This window comes from Carya illinoinensis, chromosome 3, assembly GCF_018687715.1.
Source record: "Carya illinoinensis cultivar Pawnee chromosome 3, C.illinoinensisPawnee_v1, whole genome shotgun sequence".
Lineage (NCBI taxonomy): Eukaryota > Viridiplantae > Streptophyta > Magnoliopsida > Fagales > Juglandaceae > Carya > Carya illinoinensis.
In genome coordinates this window covers 54,033,353-54,052,414 of record NC_056754.1, presented here as the reverse complement: position 1 = coordinate 54,052,414, position 19,062 = coordinate 54,033,353, and the positions used below count along the sequence as shown (strand labels likewise).

General features: G+C 35.7%; 1 protein-coding gene across 22 annotated transcripts; it reads right to left on the bottom strand.

Annotated features, from left to right (window-relative positions):
* Positions 1 to 11,745: 11,745 nt before the first annotated feature.
* Positions 11,746 to 19,062, bottom strand: LOC122305340 (U-box domain-containing protein 3). 22 transcript variants are annotated; one of them, XM_043117776.1, is made up of 10 exons: positions 18,758 to 19,061; positions 18,155 to 18,238; positions 18,021 to 18,067; positions 17,764 to 17,883; positions 16,809 to 16,876; positions 15,982 to 16,053; positions 15,521 to 15,806; positions 15,014 to 15,124; positions 12,943 to 14,829; positions 11,746 to 12,214 (listed from the first exon to the last, which is right to left on the bottom strand). In XM_043117776.1, exons 7-10 carry the CDS (start codon positions 15,794 to 15,796, stop codon positions 12,149 to 12,151), a joined length of 2,340 nt encoding a protein of 779 aa, XP_042973710.1. In that variant the 5' UTR covers positions 15,797 to 15,806; positions 15,982 to 16,053; positions 16,809 to 16,876; positions 17,764 to 17,883; positions 18,021 to 18,067; positions 18,155 to 18,238; positions 18,758 to 19,061; the 3' UTR covers positions 11,746 to 12,148. The 22 variants fall into 22 exon arrangements, with proteins under 22 accessions (XP_042973710.1, XP_042973707.1, XP_042973725.1 ...); XM_043117773.1 differs by having other exon boundaries at positions 17,764 to 18,067; XM_043117791.1 differs by having other exon boundaries at positions 15,521 to 15,621; positions 15,802 to 15,806; positions 17,764 to 18,238; positions 18,758 to 19,059.

The window sequence follows — 19,062 nt, the reverse complement described above, 5'->3', positions numbered from 1 at the left end:
TTTTCAGCAATACTATAAAGTTTTCTTTCTTTGAGTAATACTATAAAGCTTGGAATTAAGGATATTTCAGTGGTAGAATTTTCAGTTGCTTTGGTTTCTGAAAATAAAGCAACTGAAAATGTAAAGAATCATTTTTCCTACTTTCTCTCTATATAAAGTTGATGCAACCCATTTTTTTCTTAATATTTAATTTAATTTCCGCTCGACTCATCTGATCTTACTTGTTTGGCAATTATTAAGGGTGCATTTGTATCTTAGATTTAAACTTAAATCAATTCAATTTAATTTAATTTTTAATTGAGTCTAATATTTAAATATATAATTTTTAAATTACTAATTAATTCATCTCAATTCAAAACTTGAGACGTATAACATTTTTTTAATTCAACGCATGACTCATAATCTTTTTTTAACCTTTTATAAATATATTTAAACTCATCTAATTATCATGTAAATACATCTAAATTCATTTTAAATAAATTTTATAAAATTTACTTCACTATCTCAATTTAATATTATTATAAAACAATTAACTCATCTTACTTAAGTCAATTTCTAACCTAAATATAACAATTCCACTTGTTTGTACAGTCGGAGAGAGAGGAAATTATGTGCTAAGGCTTTTATGGAAATGGCAGAGTTAGGCAGAGGTAATGCAGACAGGACAATGTTTGAAGGGGAAAAAAATTAAGGAAATAACATGATTGTTTCTTGACTCTGTACCACTGTACCAGTGAATGACAGTTCCTTTCCTTGGGACTAGAATGCCCTTTTTCTATTTTTTTTTTTCCTCATAATGAATACTACACAAGAGTTCGGTCTCATCTTAGTTATTAATTACATAAAACAAGTGCCCATGGACACTGGCAAATGTATGGAAATTTTGTTTTAGGCAATCATAGAAAACATAGGATATAAAAGTGAGGATTCCAGGATTATCTCGATTAATTTCACGTAAAAGAAAAATTAATTTTTAAAAGTAAACAAAAAATTCAATTAACAATCTCTATGCATGCCCAATCAAATTTTGACAACAGTAGTTTGTCCGATTATATATAAAAAATTATATTTAAAATTATAAGTATTCAAATATCATTCAATCACTTTTAAAAAAATAATAAATGTAGGATTTATATTAAAAAATTAATTTTTTAATTGTAGACCACAATTTTTTTAAAGTAATCGCACAACGCTTACTCACTTCACGACTATATATGACATTACTCATTATATAGAGATTGGAAACTTTTGATTTTATCAGTGGTTTCGGTGCATGTCGTTGTATACGAGTGAGAGTTTTATATCCACAGAAAATTTAATAAAAATAAATATATAAATTAATGTATAATTTGTAAATTTATTTTTATTAATTTTTTTTGTGATTAAAATATTCTGAACCCTAATTGTGACGAATCAATCTTCCTCTTTTCTGTGCCTAAATAAACTATGTTAAGGGAAAAAAAAAGGAGTTTCCTTATTTTCATAGTTCTTGTCCACAGTCGTTTCAAAGAGAAAAGCTGTCAAGAGAGATAGGCGGCGATAAAATGAATTAGTTTTGGAAATTTTATGCAACAGTTGGGTTAAAATAATTAGGTTAATAATTTTCTAAACCTAATTAATTAATGTACAGCCTATTTTTGTAGGCGGGCTTAAAATAAAAAACAATTGTTTCCTTCCTTTTCCATGGATCTGGAAGGTGTACAAATTACGTATATTTGTAATGTTTTTTGAAATCTCCAGAGGTTAGGAGTTTATGCCATAAAAAAGAGAAGCAAAGTCTTGAAGCTAATTAGCTAGCTATATATAATCAATATTGTAATTAATTAATTAATTACACCTTGTAATGTTGCTTATACATATTGTTAACATCATGTTTTGCATGTTTTTGGACTGGATTCTCAGCAACTCGAGTTTTCGATCTTGAGCCTGCGGACACAAAGAAAAGATCGCGAGACAAAAGCTGTGGTGGTGGTCGAGGAGTCTCCAATGTTAAAGTTAGTATCATCTTAGAGTTTAGTGTAAGTATGTAGAGAGTTCAGAGAAAATTTCTTGTATCTGGGAATCGTCTTTTATATCCGATCTCTGAGGTTTATGTTTATGCCATATGTCAGGAAAATGTGTCCTCTCAACAGCTCATTCAATTAAGCTTACTTAATGTGGCATGGCTATCTGGGATGGTGCATTTAATGTAACGTGGCTCTTTACCCCGTTCAGCTAGGAAATGTATGCGATCGGGCTCTTCTTTCCCTATCTGTCAAATGATCAAAAGCTACCCACAATCTAGACCCACCTGTCTGCTCAAGGCTACATGGGATCATGCTCTGTTCATCAAGGTGGCGTGTACCTCCCTCCCAGGGTGAGTTGCCCGCACATTCAAGGTCATAGTTCGATTTCTATTCCAAGCTTGGAACCCTTTGATCAGGCCAACGGGTCGTTCGGTTGGCCTAGGCCCTTAGTGGTATTAGGCTCACACTGGGAACAAAACCCCCTTACACATACATAATATCTTGCTTCATATTGACTACAACTACGTACTGCAACGTACAACATATATATGTATCAACTACGTGTTTGTAAGTAAAATGTTTTAAATGCAAGCCAAAATAATAATAAATCTGAAATGATCACGTAAATTAAGTTACACATCTTAAACAATCAATTCAATACCGGTCAAAGTCGTCATGATCACTTTGATGCATACCCACGGCCTAATATCATGATCATCATAACCAAACTATTATATATATAGAAGATGGCTACCCTTAAGCCATCAGGAGCCATGAACTGATCATGAGTTCATGAGTACTACGTACTCAAGATCACGCGAGTACAATTGAGTTTCAAGTCAGATTATTGATTTTTTTTTTATACATTATTTTCCCACGTATATTTAAAATGTGATCAAACATGCAACAATATTATTGAGGTGGCCGTAAATATTGTACTAATACAAGTTAAATGTGGAATTAATATTTCAACTATTTAATTTGCAAAAGAATGAGTTGGAATTAAATAAGGGCTTTCTATATATACATATATATATATACATATAATAAAGTAACGTAAGAATAACTGTTTGTGATTAAAATAGACTCATTTTGATAAATAAAAAAATACTTATAGGTTTGGGTGTTGAGAAGTGTTGAGGAGAGTTGTGAATAGTAATAAAAAGTAGGTGAAAAGTAATAATAAAGTAATGAATAGTAATAAAAAGTAAGTAAAAAGTAATGAATAGTAGTAAAAGTAGATGAAAAGTAATAATAAAGTAATGAATAGTAGTGAGAAGAGTTGAGAAGTGTTGAAGATACTTCAACACCCAAACACAAATGGTTGATCAAAGTACTAACGATAAAGTACTAGTTCATGATTTAATTAATCAGCATTATTTGCATATAATTTTGACATTGCCAATTAGCTAGCTCCTAGCTGGACAAGAATGCCCCCAAATTAACGAGGCTAATTAAGAAGGTATAATTAAGGAATAAAGCAAGCTACTAATTAAGAGATACGAGGATAACTTTCCTAGATTTTCAACAAACTAAGCTGTATAACACACACACACAAAAAACGAAAAATTAATTAGTATTCACCCGTAGTACCAATACTCCTCGACAGGGGATCAGGGCGCTGTTGGAAGCGGCCGGCAGCATATGTATATAGTACTACTGGGAGATCACATATATCCCTCTACATGATGACCATCTCTACATCGATCATGGATTCTTCATGGGGCGGCTCAAGCCACCTTGCTATATGTAAGGGGTGACTAGCAAGAGGGATGGGGCCGGTCAGCTCCCCGGCCTCCAGTCCTGCTTTTGGGTAAAACATCGTCGAAATAGGTGATTTTTTATGGTCCAGTAAATGGACTGAAAGCATTAGAGGCAGGATTTTGTGGCGGCGCATATAATTTACATGCACAGCTTAATTGCATGGGTGACAGATAGGCAGCGATTCTTACCATGTCTTCTAAGAGATCAATATGGCCGGGCGCTATCTGTTGGAGATCTTAGTACTACAGTGGTTTGTAATTGTCCAAAATGCAGTAAATCCTCATGATATTTACAACGTCCTAGAGGAAAGGAAAAACATGAAGAGAGAATCGCATACTTAAACCAGTTATTTAATCAGTTATATATTGTATCTGATGATAATCAAGAAAAGATTTAAGGAATAATAAGTACCTTGCTGCATGCATCATTCCTGATCTAGACTCTAATGGAATGAATGTGTCGGCAAAAGGAATATCGGAAACAAACCTTTGCCTGCTGGGACATCCTTAATCATGTACATGCACACGTACATGAATTAATTACCAAAGTTTGATAGAGTTCGAACAAAGCCAGCCATGCAAATAAGAGACGCAACCTTGGGGAAGCAAACTAAACTATGGTTCTAGATTGAAGGCCGAGAAGATCTAGATCAGCAACAGGCACAAAATAGGGCTTAAGAAATGTTGAGCTCAAAACCGCCTAGAACACACACCAATAAAATACAGATCATAATATTTAAGTGGTTCAGTAACTTGTCTATGTCCACTGAAATAAAATTCATCATATTTGTACAAGTTTACAAACGTATGTACACTCAGTATAAACTATCTTCTCTCCTCTATTTTTGCACGCTAAAAGTTTACACATCAGAGTTTTCATTTTATAAGAGAAGTTCTATTAAATATCAACCAATATTGATGACAAATGGTGACTTGCAGCAACTATGTTCAATTTGTAATAATATAGGACGGTGCAAAGCAGTTATTTGGACGGTGCAAAGCAACTGTTTTGGACTCCTTAGTTGCAACAATCACTCCCTCTACCCAAATGTGTCATACTAGGCTACTTACAAATTGTTGCAACCTTTAAATGATTGCACCTCCTCCTCAGAATGCTTATTAGATTTGACACGAGAGACTTCCGCTATCAAATGCGTCTTAAGGAGCCAATGCACCCAAAGGTGCTCAGCAGTATGTAATATTGATCAAATCCAAGTAGTGTTGGAACTTGATTCCTGTGACGAATTTTGTTAACATATCTATTGGATTATCTTCAATGTCAATCTTCTGAAGTAGAATGTCTCATTCTTCTAATATCTCATGTATAAAGTGAAATCAGACATCTATGTATTTTGTTCATAGTGGATATATTTGATTCTTGACCAAATGAATTGTACTTTGACTATCATAGTAAATAATAATATCTTTCTGCTTAAAACCCAAATATGTTATCAGTCCCTGTAACCAAATGACTTCTTTCACTGCTTCTGTTACAGCCATGTATTCAGTCTTTGTAGATGATAGTATAATTATAGACTACAAATTTGATTGCCAACTAACTGGTCCTTCAGCCATAGTGAACACATATCCAGTTGTTGATCGGCGTTGTCAATATCACATACATAGTCTGAGTGAAAGCAATTGTTGAGCTCAAAACCGCCAAGAACACACACCAATAAGATAGAGACAATATTTAAGTAGTTCAGTAACTTACATATGTCCACTGGAGCAAAATTCACTATGTTTGTACGAGTTTACAAACATTCAGTATAAACTCTCTTCTCTAATTTGTTTTTCACACTTAGAATTTACACATCAGAGCTCTCTTTTGATCAGAGAAGTTATACTAAATATCAACCGATATTGAAGTGTTTGTACGAGTTTACAAACATTCAGTATAAACTCTCTTCTCTCATTTGTTTTTCACACTTAGAATTTACACATCAAAGCTCTCTTTTGATCGGAGAAGTTATACTAAATATCAACCGATATTGAAGACAAATGGTGACTTGCAGCAGCTATGTTCAATCTGTAACAATATAGAACGGTACAAAATAGTTATTTGGACGATGCAAAGCAGTCATTTTTTACTCCTTAATTTCACACTTAAGTGATTTTCAACAAGAAAATATCAATATGCATGCTAAATTAGGCAAATGGTTTTACACGAATAGTGTATAGAAATAGAAATATTGAATATCTATATATGAAGCTAGCTGCTCGGCCCATTTGCAATGACAAGGAGATGAGTAGTAGGGTCGGTTCTCCAGACACAACAAATTCATTTTTTAGTACCTACTGATCAATACAAGAAACTAATTAATGTTTCTCGAGCTCATAAAAAAAAAATGAGGTTTGATCTCGAGAACAGGAATTCTATTTTATATACAGTTCTTAGCTCTTTGCAACATGCTGGCAATCCCTTTAATTCCCACCTGAAGAAAATGCCAAATCAAATACTTTCATTAGTTATACGGATTATTTTATTTTTATTGTAGTACTTTTCGTCATGAGATTAACCACTGTTTCCCAAAGCAGAAAGTTACGAAGCCCATTGTATATATGCCCATCATGCTAATCAAGGAACCGCCTTAACCCCTGCTCATGTGACCCTGTCCCCTAATTAATTACTTGAATTCATGCTAGCTCCACATGATCATGTACACCAACAGATTTAGAAACCATACAAAAGACAGAAAAATTAATAATTAAATCGAAAGAATCACGGTTCCGACAACGATTGCATGTCGGGTCAATTGAACTCTATAGCATCTGGCCGGATTGCATGCAGCATGTACATATATATATATGGATTAGTCTGCTGTGATGACCTTAGTTCCAATTATATATACAAATCATGATCATGTGTAGCCCCACAACGATTAATTGTAATTTATCGGGTCGAATCTAGCTAACTCCACAAGCGAGATTATAAGGAATCATAGTTTCGACTAATTAATCTGCCTCTTAGATAATAATTAATGTATTGCATGCATGCATGTATTGATAAATTAGATATTAATAATGCTTCCTGATAACCTCGTACCGGCCAATTTCTTCGTTACAGTAAGCTGGATATAGTTAGCATTTATGTAAATCAGATTTGTTCGTGATGGATACACGTGTCGTGTGTGTGTATATATATCGAAAAAAAAAACTAATGTCGAATAATACATGAACAGTACTTTTCTGCATCGGTGGGTCCAAATTCAGTTGAGTACGTACAGCTTTTGGTCTGCTGGAACATGGGGACTGATTTTATTGGAGCAAGTAGCGCCATGTTTAATAATTGAACCCTTCAACTTCAAGAAGGCCAGACGGCCTCTACTTCTGTCCAATCAGAGGTTAATCCTTTTGTGAGCCACTGATTGTTGGTGACACTCAGTGCATGGTCGATCTAGGAGTACTTGCTTTTAGCCTAAGAACCACAAGTTCCAGTATACAAGGCAAGATCGATGATGATGATCACATATAGGAAATCAGTTAGATGCTGGGAATCATATCCACTGCTCTTAAAAAATCTCACACAGATCATAAAGAGATACAGAAATGCTTAACTGGGACACGGCCGGAAGCTTTGGAATTTTCTTCACTTTCATGAACAGTTAGGCCTGTATCAATACTGTTCATAAATATATTCAAAGGCTCCGAAATGAATTATTGATCAAAGTCCTGCAGAATGGTTCTTCAACCATTTTGCAAGATCAAACAAATTTTTATATGATCTTAATCATGAAATTTTAGTATCTTAACTAATAACCCTAACTGATCATACCGCTATATCTATTTGTGTAGCTTATTTATGAAGATTTTACATGACATAGGAAATTGGTTCAGGTGAAAAAAAATAAAAATGTGGTTAATTAGTTTTGAAAAGCTTCTTTTTCTCAAGAATTGTGCAATTCTTGCTGCTACAGGAGGGCTATAGCTGCTATTGTTTGGCCCTCTGTGCTGCTGAACTTGTGCATAACTCATACTGCTTGACAGTTGTTTCGCTTGCTTTTGTTAAGAGTATATGTTAAGGGTTTGAGTACCCTGTTAGGCAGAGAAGCTCAATATGAAATTATGAATCTCAATCATATTATTTTATATCTTTTTATTTCTATCAATAAAGGTTCTAACTATTAATTCATACAAAAAAAAATATAAATAAATAGGGTAATTAATGGAAACGGATCAAGTACATGATCTTCTAGAGTACTTTATATATTGTTACCTAACATTATTTTGAAATTAATCAATTACTTTACTTCTAACATTTTGATTAATCAATTTCATCTCACATGATGAGAATACTAGCTAGGATGATAAGATTTATTTATTTTTAATAAAAATTTAATTAATTCCATATCTTAACATTTCCAACGTACATACCCTCTCTTTCTGAGAGTTATGTGCTTAATTAAAAAAAAATGGATTGTACTGTCATTTGGGATTACCGAACAGATCAGAGGCAAAGTTTGCGCAAGCTGGAGACAAGGTAGCTAGTCGGCTAGTCAAATATTCCCGGGCAGAGCGGGCAGAAGGGGCAAACCAACCCGAATTTTTTTCTCTTTTTATCTTGACATTGAGAAAAGCAAAGCATAATATTGCTGTCTTCAGATATCTTTGTATTAAGCAGTTCAAGTACTGTACGAGAGATTATTTAAACAAAGCCCCTGTTCCAGAATTAGATTTTATTGCCCAAAGAGGGGAGAGAGAGAGAGAGAGAGAGAGAGAGAGTTCTTCTTTTCTTGTTTGTTTTTTTCCTGGTGATCTATAGTACTGGAAATTGTGAAAAAAAAAGGAGTGTCCTCTTATCTTAAAACCCTCACATGAAATGATCTATGTCTGGGTTCGAGTTTCCTAAAATGTTTATTTGTTAATCTTATATTAAATGGCCGACGTGTGCCATGCAAAGTGCAACATGACTTGATCTTCGGCACGTGCATGGCGCTTTATTTGGTTGCTCCAATGTCGAAACATGAGCAAAACCCTAGCTGCTAAAACCCCACCAATGGCAGGCAACGACTTTCAACACCAACTGCATTAACTTATTAATGCCACATCGATCGTCGAGGTGGGGGATCAGTCCATCTCAGTGCCTGTATTTGTACGTTTCGCAGTTTTTATTGTCCCTTTGGGGGGAAAAAAAGGAATCAGTGTGTTCCCTTCATTTAATATATGGGAAAGATCAGGTAAAGATTAAAGATGAAAATGATTTTTTTAAACAATTTTTTTAACAATGCAAGGACTTTCCTTTCCACTCTGCCTTATAGTAGATAAGAGGAGAGTCCCAGTTTTGTTTTTTGAACCTGAAGGACTACGTTGAGTTGAATGGTTTTCTGGGGCAGGTGATCAATCGTCAGAAAAATCCCTAGAGAGAGAAGCTATCAAGGCCGGTCCGGTGCCTTTCCTGTTTTTACACCCACATGCAAGAAACTCCCTTCTACACTCATCAATAGCGATTTCTCTCCCCCTCCCTCACGCAAGCCATTTCCTCTCCTCCCCTCCCTTGCACAGCGTCGATTTCCTCTCCCTCTCCCCGTGCCTATTTCCTTGCGCGCAGTCGTGTATCTCCTGGTAATTGTATATACTACGTTGTGTATTCCCTTCCTGGCCTACGATATCTTCTCATCGTTCTTGTGGCCATTTGAATGGGATTTCTCTAATAAATATCTACTGTCAGAACCAATTTCTTCCAAATTATACTTCACCTCAGAATTGAATAACCTAGACCCCTGAAAAAAAAATAATGAAAGAAAATGTCCCACAAATTGAATTTTAGACGGCCGAAACCTTTGTTTTGAACACGTCAAAACATGGTAGGCTTCAAAGGGAAACCGATTAGGCAGAGAGAGAGAGAGAGAGTGAGAGGAAGTTATACTAGTGATAGATAGGCAGTTTCAAACTTTGTGTGCAACTGTGCATGCCAGAGGGAAATATAAAATGTTTATAAAAATAAATAACTTTAATTGATTGCGACACTTTCTTAACTAATCTTATTTTGATTATTTGGTCATATTTAATATTATATTAAAGATAATTGAATACTTTAATATTAAATTAATAGCTTTATTATGTAATTTTTTAAACGACTTTAATGTATTGAAAAGTGATAATGAATCAGTGTTACATTGATATTTGATAGGCTTATATTTTAATATGTATATATGACTCATATCAAGTTAAAATTGATTAAGATAAATTATCTCATTTATTTATAAAAAAAAAAAAAGAGAAATAATCTCATTTGTGCTTCAGCCAATAAAAAAAAAATGTGGATCAGATTACCGAGCTCGAGTCGAGCTACTCGAGCTCGTATCAACTCATATATTTTTTGTACTCAAGTTCGAGCTGATATATATGCTAAACGAACTCTTGACCCCCTGTTCGAATTCAAACTCAATTCGATTCGTTTGCAGCTTTATGCGTGAATAACACAACCCGACCTAATATGGCGGCCTAGGTTCCCAAATAGTGATGGGAAAATTAAGCGCCAAACTGCTAATTGATAGTATATATGTATTCTGAGTGTTATACTTGTATGGGAAAAGTAGGCACGATTGTGAGGAAATCAGCGCTGCAAGAGGGAGGGGGGAAATGAATCACTGTTGATGAGTATAGAATAGAGTTTCCATGTAGGTGTAGAAAATGAGTTTCTTGCAACTCCTGCATGGCAAATCTTCATTGGTGAGTGTAAAAATATGGAAGGCACGCGACCGGCCTGTAGCTTCTCCCATCTCTAAAATATCTTACATTTTTTCAGATTTTTAGAGGGACCTAGTTAGATTTTTCCCTGCTTAAAGCCACTATCCCTGATGTCTAGCCAGTTTTAGTTTTCATCTCATGTGCCCAAAAAAGAAAAAAGAATCTTTTTTGCTGTTATCTTAGGCTTGCGAACCACATGCTAGGAGATTGTCATATTCTTTTAGCACATGGAATGCAGGACCAAAAATTAAAACGAAAAAGGGGCATTGGTTGAAATGGGAAGCAGAGAGAATCCATGGAGGAAAGCACCCATGCATGAATCCAGCCCCTTCGAAGAAAAGGCATCAGAGTACCCGATCGAAAAGGTGAACTCTAGGTTTGGGCTTTTACTACCTGGAAAGGCTATAGGGTTTGGGCTCCTCGATGAGGCTGTGGACCAAAGTTTGTGTCTTGAAAAGATACATAATCGTTTCTCCACTCCGGGAGCATTTAGTTGACTTTACTCTTGCTCTTTTATTGGGCACTATGCCGAGAAATAATTTGCCAAGGAAAACTTAGAAATGATGATTTATTATATACACAAGATCCTCTGCCTATTGAGAGTTGCAGAATTTCTTTTGAAGAATTGGCTTATCATCTGTTTTTCTCATTCTTCAATTTACTTGGAAAAAACATCTTTGTACCATCTACTTAATTAGAAAAATAAAAACATATTGTTACATTCCTAGCCCCACATAATCCGGAAGAAACTGAAGTAAATACATAGAATCTGATGACTTTGGGACTTGCGAAAACACCTCAACTGAAAAGTTTACTCGGTTTATGCATAACCCTGTGGTGGGCACAACCATTTTCAGTAAGGGTAAACAATTCCTCTTACTTTCTTCTCATCACCTGACTGGAAATTCACTTTCCAGTAAGCCAAACAGAATCCTTTGAAAATACATCAGAAGCAGCATCGTAATTCGTCTAAAGGCTAGAGCACCAAAGGCATTTACTAAACACTGTTCCAGTTGTATTTTCTTTCCTTTGTTCCAGGAATGAAAGTGGACCACTGAACATGATTGTTGCATACAATGTCGATAATGAAGTACTAATTATCCGAGAAATGCCACCCAATTTTCACAAATGTGAACTAGTTTTGGGTTGTGGAGCCTCATAAACTGGTTCATGTATGCATAACCTTTAAGTGGGTGTTGATCCCACATGCTACAGAGGTACGAAAGTCCAGTAGTTACATGGCGCCACAATAACTACCAATAAAACTGGAAATTTGGTGCAAAAAATAGAGCAGATGACAAGTCTCTATCGCATATATATAGCATAAACACTGTATGATATATACAATATATGTACAACACTTCAGGAAGACCTAAAAACAGCATAAACATGTGGCAACTACGTGTCATGCTTCACCAAGGTATGTTCTCAGGAAACTAAATAGTCCTAACTTCAAAATCCAGTCCCATTTTGCACATCATAAGAAATCCATCACTACCCACAATAACGGAGGAAAAGAAAATTTTCAGGTCTATGCTGGAAATGGACATCTTTGAAACTAAAGAATGTATGAAAAAAATAAAAGGCCCTAAAGGAAAATCTTAAAGAAGAGCAACTAACGAGGAGAATAATGCAAAATAATAATAATAAAAAATTGTATGCAGCAAAAAACCAACAAAATTTGTCTCTTCAAGATTTGCCCTTCCCTGCAGCCACTTCTCGCTGATTTCGGAAGTGACTGAGAAGCTGTTGTGCCTGCATAATATAAAACAATTATATATTGTCATATCTGTTTCGTCAATTTTGATCATTCTCAACAATCACAAAATTTGGACAAATTCTGTATCAAGACACAGTCACTAGGTATAAATATGATGATAACCACAGTCGACTTCCAGAATTTATTAATGCAGCAATAAACCAATACAGTAATACTCTCTGAAATGTTCTTGTTTTTCCAAGACATCTTATGCACATACAAATGCTTTCTCTCATGTGCTTTATAGCTTCTGCTATATGGATGGATCACTCATCTACTGTTTTTTTTTTTTTTTTTTTTTTTTATAAGTAAGAAAGAATCACTCATCTACTGTTAAAAGTATTAGAAATTATAAACATGGATAAAGGAAAATGGCGGCTGATCACATTTGGGTTGGGGTGGGATGTTGTTACTCTTAACAAAAAGGAATATCGTCATTTTCTTTTCTTTGTTATTTCACTCTCGTCTTCCAAGTCAAGCCCTTCTTAGAAACACTCACTGAGTTATATATGCAGAACATCAAATCTCTTAAAAGCATTCTCCTTAATGGCACATCAACTGGTAAGCAGATGAGCATACCAAAATGAAAAGGATGGGCAGGCATATGACAGAATAATAGAAGAAACTGTGTACCTTTTCGGCACATCAACTGGTAAGCAGATGAGCATACCAAAATGAAAAGGATGGGGAGGCATATGATAGAATAATAGAGGAAACTGTGTACCTTTTCCTTTGCTCTTGGTGTGCCGGACTGAGATAACGCAACCAAGGGAGGAACAGCTCCTTCTTGCAGAACCAGGGTACAATATTTAGGACTATGGAGGCACAGTTGCAACAGTATGGAAGCAGCATTTTCCTTTCCCCTCTGAGTTCCTGATTCAACAATCTCAACCAGTAAAGGGATACCCCCTTCCTGCCCAATTGCTGAACACCCCTCCCTAATTGTTGACAGGTTTGATAGAAGAGCAACAGCCTTGTCAACCATCCCACTATCAGGGTCCATCAAAACAACAAGGTACTTCACAGCTCCAGCTTGAACTATGCGAGCCTTATTTTCATGAAAAATTGATAGGCTGAACAAAGCAGTAATGGCATCTTTCTTCCCTCTAAGAGTCCCTGAGCCTAGAAGACCCACCAATGCTTTAACTGCACCAGAACGACCAATTTTCGCCTTGTATTCTTCTAATACAGAGAGGCTGAATAGTGCAGCAGCAGAATTTTCTTTGGCTCCATCATTTCCAGTTTTCAGAACATGGATAAGTGGTTCTATAGCTCCTGCTTCCCCAATCATGGCCTTATTATTTTCATTAATTGACAAATTTAATAGAGCTGTCACCGCATGCTCTTGTGTTATCTTCATTTCTGAATACATCAGCGAAAGCAATGGTGCAATAGCTCCACACTTGCCTATAATGATGCGATTCTCCATGTTGTGCTTTGCAAGAAGCCGCAACCCTTCTGCAGCTGCAGTTTTTACTTCATTTGATTGACACTTAAGGTCTTCAATCAATCTCTTGACATGAGGAGTTGTGGTCAACTCATCAGATCCCAAGTCCGAAAATGGGAGCGAGTTTTCTCTGAAGTAATTATGGTTTCCATTCTCTGGTACTTCAACTTTTGTTTTGGAGCTGCCAAATTTTTTTTCTGATAACCAAGAAAATCCTCGTTGGTTATAGCGAGGAGAAGCAGCAAGAAATTCAGTTGTGATTTCACCGGAGAGCTCATTCACATTTTCATGCCTATTAGAAGTACTTGACACTTCATGTGATGGTGGAGGCACATAATCAACACAGGAAATGGCACTTGAGGCTGATTCACTCCTGCTATGAATATATGACTGATCAGGTGATGCACGGTCGAACTTTTCCATCTCCTTCCTTTGGCATTTATTGGAGTTCTCTCCTGTTAATCTAGATGAAACATCACACTTTTGCTTTTGAAATCCATTTCCAACTTCAGGTGATGATCTTGATGTCGAATTGCTACTGTGTAATGAACGAGGCGAACTATCAGTGCAGATTAACTTTTGTGGAGATATATGATCCGAAGGGGATGACATTGAGGCAAAATTATCAAGTCTTACATTGTTTTCATCACACCAGTTTGCTACCATGGCTTTTACTGTATAATTGGGAATGAGTTTTGTGTGTGAGAGTGTTTGACGAGTCTTTGGACAAATAGTCAACCCATTATCAAGCCACATTTGAATGGAAGACCTCTCATAGGTTTGGCCTGAAGCCAAGATCACGGGATCCAACATGAGTTCTGATGATAACGGGCATTGGAAATATGAAGGGACTGGGACTCCACCTGTAGCTTCAAACCGCTGGATTTTCACCATGCAATCACGAATGTGGGAGACAAGATTCATGATTTGGTAGAGTTGATCTAGTTCCCCTTTGACTTTGTTGACCTGGGCATTTATTCTCTCTTTCTCCAGAGAAATACTTTCTTTTAAAAGTTCCTGTTTTGTAGTAAAACTAAGCAATTCAATAATCTTCTCTAGAAGTTCTGTGCAGGGAATGATATCATCTCTTTGACTTCTAAGAGCCTCTCGTATATATTCCGTTATTCTTTCCAGCTTCAGACATTGAAGTTCCTGCATACAATTCTGAAACGGTACAAGAAATTACTCTTACAATTGCCTTCAATGACCAGAAACGAGTCATAGCTATTTACAGCCAGTAAACTACACTTTCTAAGGAAATATGAAACTTGTAGAAAAAGAATAAGAAACAGAAAGTTTATCTACTAAAACCAATTTCACACAGAAAACAATATAGCAAACATGATACCTGCACACAAATTAAAGTAGATGAAGATGACTGTAACAATCTATACAGTATGCGACAAATCTCAAGTGATGAGCTCCGGATTTTCATCAACAATGGCTCACTTCGCAGAACCTGGAGATACAGCATATAATTAATTAGAAAATAAATGCAGAAAGTCGTCAATAAAAATATGCACACTTGCAAAATACTTACAATGCTCCTCTTTATTACCCGAGCACATAGGGATATAAATAGAAGTTTGCAGTCTAACATAAATGCTGTGGTAATGTTACCCTTTTTCATCTTTACCCTATGATTATTTCAATGTTAAAAGATATCAAAAAGTATTCAGTTTCCTAAGGCATGAGCCAGAAAGAAAGTTCCACAACTAAAAACTAGATATACCAACGATACTAATACTGTTGAATAATGTGTTCCAAGTGCACTTTTTCTTGCTTTTCATTTCTCGGGGAGGAGGAATGGGTGTTCAATTGATCAGGGAAAATAAGCCAATAAAGCATTACTTACACTGCAAATTTTGCTCTTTTTTGGAGACCAGTTTTCTATGAATTCTCTAGCCTCATTGATAGCCACATCCAATTCTTCACACTCCTTATATAAGATTTCATCTGAAGGAATTTTGTAATCAACAGTTTCATCAAGAACTGCTTTTAAAAGCTTCAGTACACCTACTAGATGTCTGTAATCCTTCTGAAGAGGCATATGTTTTATTGACTGAGATGAAACTAGATGAATGAATCGAGAAATGCTGTTGATAAGACAATTCACAACTGTTGCATCCATTTTACCTGTTCTGATAAAACATATAACAAAACTAAATAAGTTAAAAATAGAGAAATTTATGAATGTAAAGCATTGTTAGAATATTAAGTAGTCTACAATTATAAGAGTTCCCTTTGACAATGACTATGTTTGCATTGCAATAGCAGGGGTCTGCTGATTCTATAGAAAAAATGTGCACTCATTACCTATTACAAACTCCACAGCTTGAAGAATTTCTTTAGACTATCAATCAACACATCAAGCTATCTCCTTTCTTCCTTTTAAAGAAAATAAGAAAAGGCCCATATCAACATATGATTATACTTAAGCATAATATAAAAGATAAGAAGATTTTGCAATGAAAATGGGGTAGAAAGATAAAGGATGAAGAAAAACAGAAACTTGAAGCAGCTGGAATTTCCTGGCAGCTCAATCAATTGTCACATGAAAGAACAAAAAGGCAATAAAGAATCAATGTCAAGGTTCAGTCTGTAAGTACGTCTCACGGAAGGATGCAGAGGCCTACCAAACAAAACAGGAAATGGGACTGTCGCTGTAACAAAAGCAGCTGGAAAGGGAGCAGAAAGCAATAGGAGATTCAGATCTTAGTGGAATAGCCTGTATAAAGTTCCCACATGGTTCTGGAGAATGATGAAGAAAAGTTGGTCCCAATAACAAAAACCATGTAGCCAATTTAGGCATAAGAGAGCCTACTGAACTAAGGTCTTTGAAAAGGCTAAAGTAGAATGTATAGCTTGTGGCTACTGTCTCTGCAATGAGCTTGTAATTCAGCCAATATGTCAAGACATCCAAGTCGTCACATGAGCCAAAGGTGGCCCTTCTCATTTTAAAACAATAATAATAGCAATAAAGAAGTCCCAAAAAGAATTAGAAGACCCACAAAACAGTAAGGCATTTGCTAAAGAAAAGCCTTGAGTTTTTTGTTTTAAAAATTTAGAGCACTAGAAACCCATCACATGTAAAAAATTAAAAATTAAAAATTAAAACACAAGTCTAAATCAATGCAACTTACTTATAATGGGCCTGGGAAACAGGGTTCCGAGACACAGCCCACCTGGCCAATCCACTTCCCTAGGATTCCTGGAGGAAATATCCATGTGTTAACCTAGACGGAGCTGGCAGATTCCTTATTTCAGTAAATGAAACGGGGCAGGGGGGCAGGTGGGTTAAAAAGTCAGCTGCGACTCGCCCACCCACCCACCCAACCTTAATTACTAAAATCTAGCTCATTAAATATTTTCTTTACTCCGCATTGTTCTTCTTTCTGCCACCTCTCCTTACTGTTTTTTTTTTTCTCTGACAATGGTTGGTTTTGGTTTTTTAATTTGTTTCTTTATTTTGATCATGAGGTTGTCAATTTTGGATTCGTAGCTTAGTTTTTGGTTGTTGTAATTAGTCTGGGTTAGCCTAGCCCCTATCCACCCATTCATAGGGCATGGGTGGGGGACCAGGTCGAGGTAGCTAGTTACTTCCCCTGCTCTCCAAGTTTTAGTTACTTGAGTGAAAGAGAAAGAACAAGAAGGTAGCCAGTTAAAGGAAGCTGCATGTTGTGGCTGGTTAACATTGGTATAGGATTAAAAAAATATATATGACAAGGCACCTCATCTTTAAAGGCTAAATGATTGCATGCCAAAACTCAGTTTAGTGCTTGTGTTGACCATCCTAAACCATCCTAAAAATAGAAAAAGGAAACCCCATTTTGGTTCAGGAAAAAAAAGTGAAATCAACTGGTAATTAATGCCTTTGTGTCAATCGACTTAGAAGAAAAAGTTAGTGCCGAGTGCAATCTATCTAAAAAGAAGAAGACATCTTCATATTTTTCTTTTTTCTAAGTGGATTATGTTACAACAAAAGAACTACCAAGTAGGACGATTTCTAAAAATGTATTTGTATTATTTTTATTTAACCTTAAGACATTATTATAATATTACATTAAATTTTAAAAAAGCCCTGCTTAGGAATTTCACCTTAGACCTCCATTCATATCGAGTCATCCCTGGTGCTATGTTGCCCCTTGAGGCATCCCAGCAACAATGTATATACCACTGTAAGTTGCTTTTGAAACGAAATACTGACATACTAGAAAGCTACCAGCAGCTTGCAGAGAATTTAATGATGTCAGGTTGTTAACCAGAGAAGCAAGCATAGAGTATATAATCAAATACTCATAATCCTTGAAAATGCATCTTATGTTACACTAACAAGAATATGTGACCAACTAAACCTTTGGCACGGTCGGAAATCCCCTAGAATGAGTTTGAGCCACAAGTCCTGAAAGAAAGCACCCCACGGACCACGGACATGAATCTAAGAAAATAAAAGAAATGAACCTTTCCTGAGGATTCACAAATTCCATACCCATTTCTCTCTTAAGCGAAGCCTTTGGACATTGGAGATTATAATAAAATATTATTTGCCTTCCCTTTAGTAGCTGAGAAAAGCCTGGGTAGGGAAGAGGATTTATATTAGTTTTAAACTATTCACTTCGCCTGGAAAAACAAGAACCAGAACTGAATTGAGCCTAAAACAGCCATTTGGATAGAATGAATAGAATTCCCATTTATGGAAAAATCGTATGAACAATAAGATTCCAAACATTACAATTTTCTCCTTCCAAGCCTTTTAAGCAACGAGCCAAAGGGTATGCGAATTTGCTAAACCAATAATTATTGCTTCCAACACTTGAAAAACCAAGCTAAAAAATTTCTCATCAAAGGAGTGCAAATATTAGCAAGCCAACATTCTTTGATCACGTCCTCAAAGTTTCACACATGAACCAGAAGAGTTAGACGGCATAAATCCATACAAAAAATAATAATAATAATAATGATAATAAAAGGGAAAGGGAAACCCCAGCTCATCTGATCTCCTACCCATTGACATATCCCACAAAACATTCATATATTTAGGAAAACCCAACATTTAATTAGCAGAAACGATAAAGATATAATTGAAACATACCTTTCTGCATGTGGCTAAAGCATGAACAGATCTTGATGAACCCCAAAGCTTAAAACTTCACCATGAAAATCCATATGTGACTCATAAAGATTAAATCATCGCTAACGAGTGCAGGTCTTCGTGCCCTGCTTTCCTTGCAAAGCTGCGAAAGAGAGAGAGAATGAAGAACCAGAAATAAATTATAATAATAAAAATTTAGGGAAAAGTTAAAAAAGGGTAAATTGCTGGGGCCCGACGTAGTTGCATTTTTGTTGGGCTTTGTGGGGAAAGCTTAAGTAAGAACATAATAATGATCAGTGGAATGA

Coding starts and splice junctions, on each gene's coding strand:
- LOC122305340 (XM_043117772.1), bottom strand. Junction 14,830..15,013: donor CTACTTTAATTTGTGTGCAG/GTATCATGTTTG, acceptor GTACCGTTTCAG/AATTGTATGCAGGAACTTCA. Junction 12,215..12,942: donor CACCAAGAGCAAAGGAAAAG/GTACACAGTTTC, acceptor TATATTATGCAG/GCACAACAGCTTCTCAGTCA.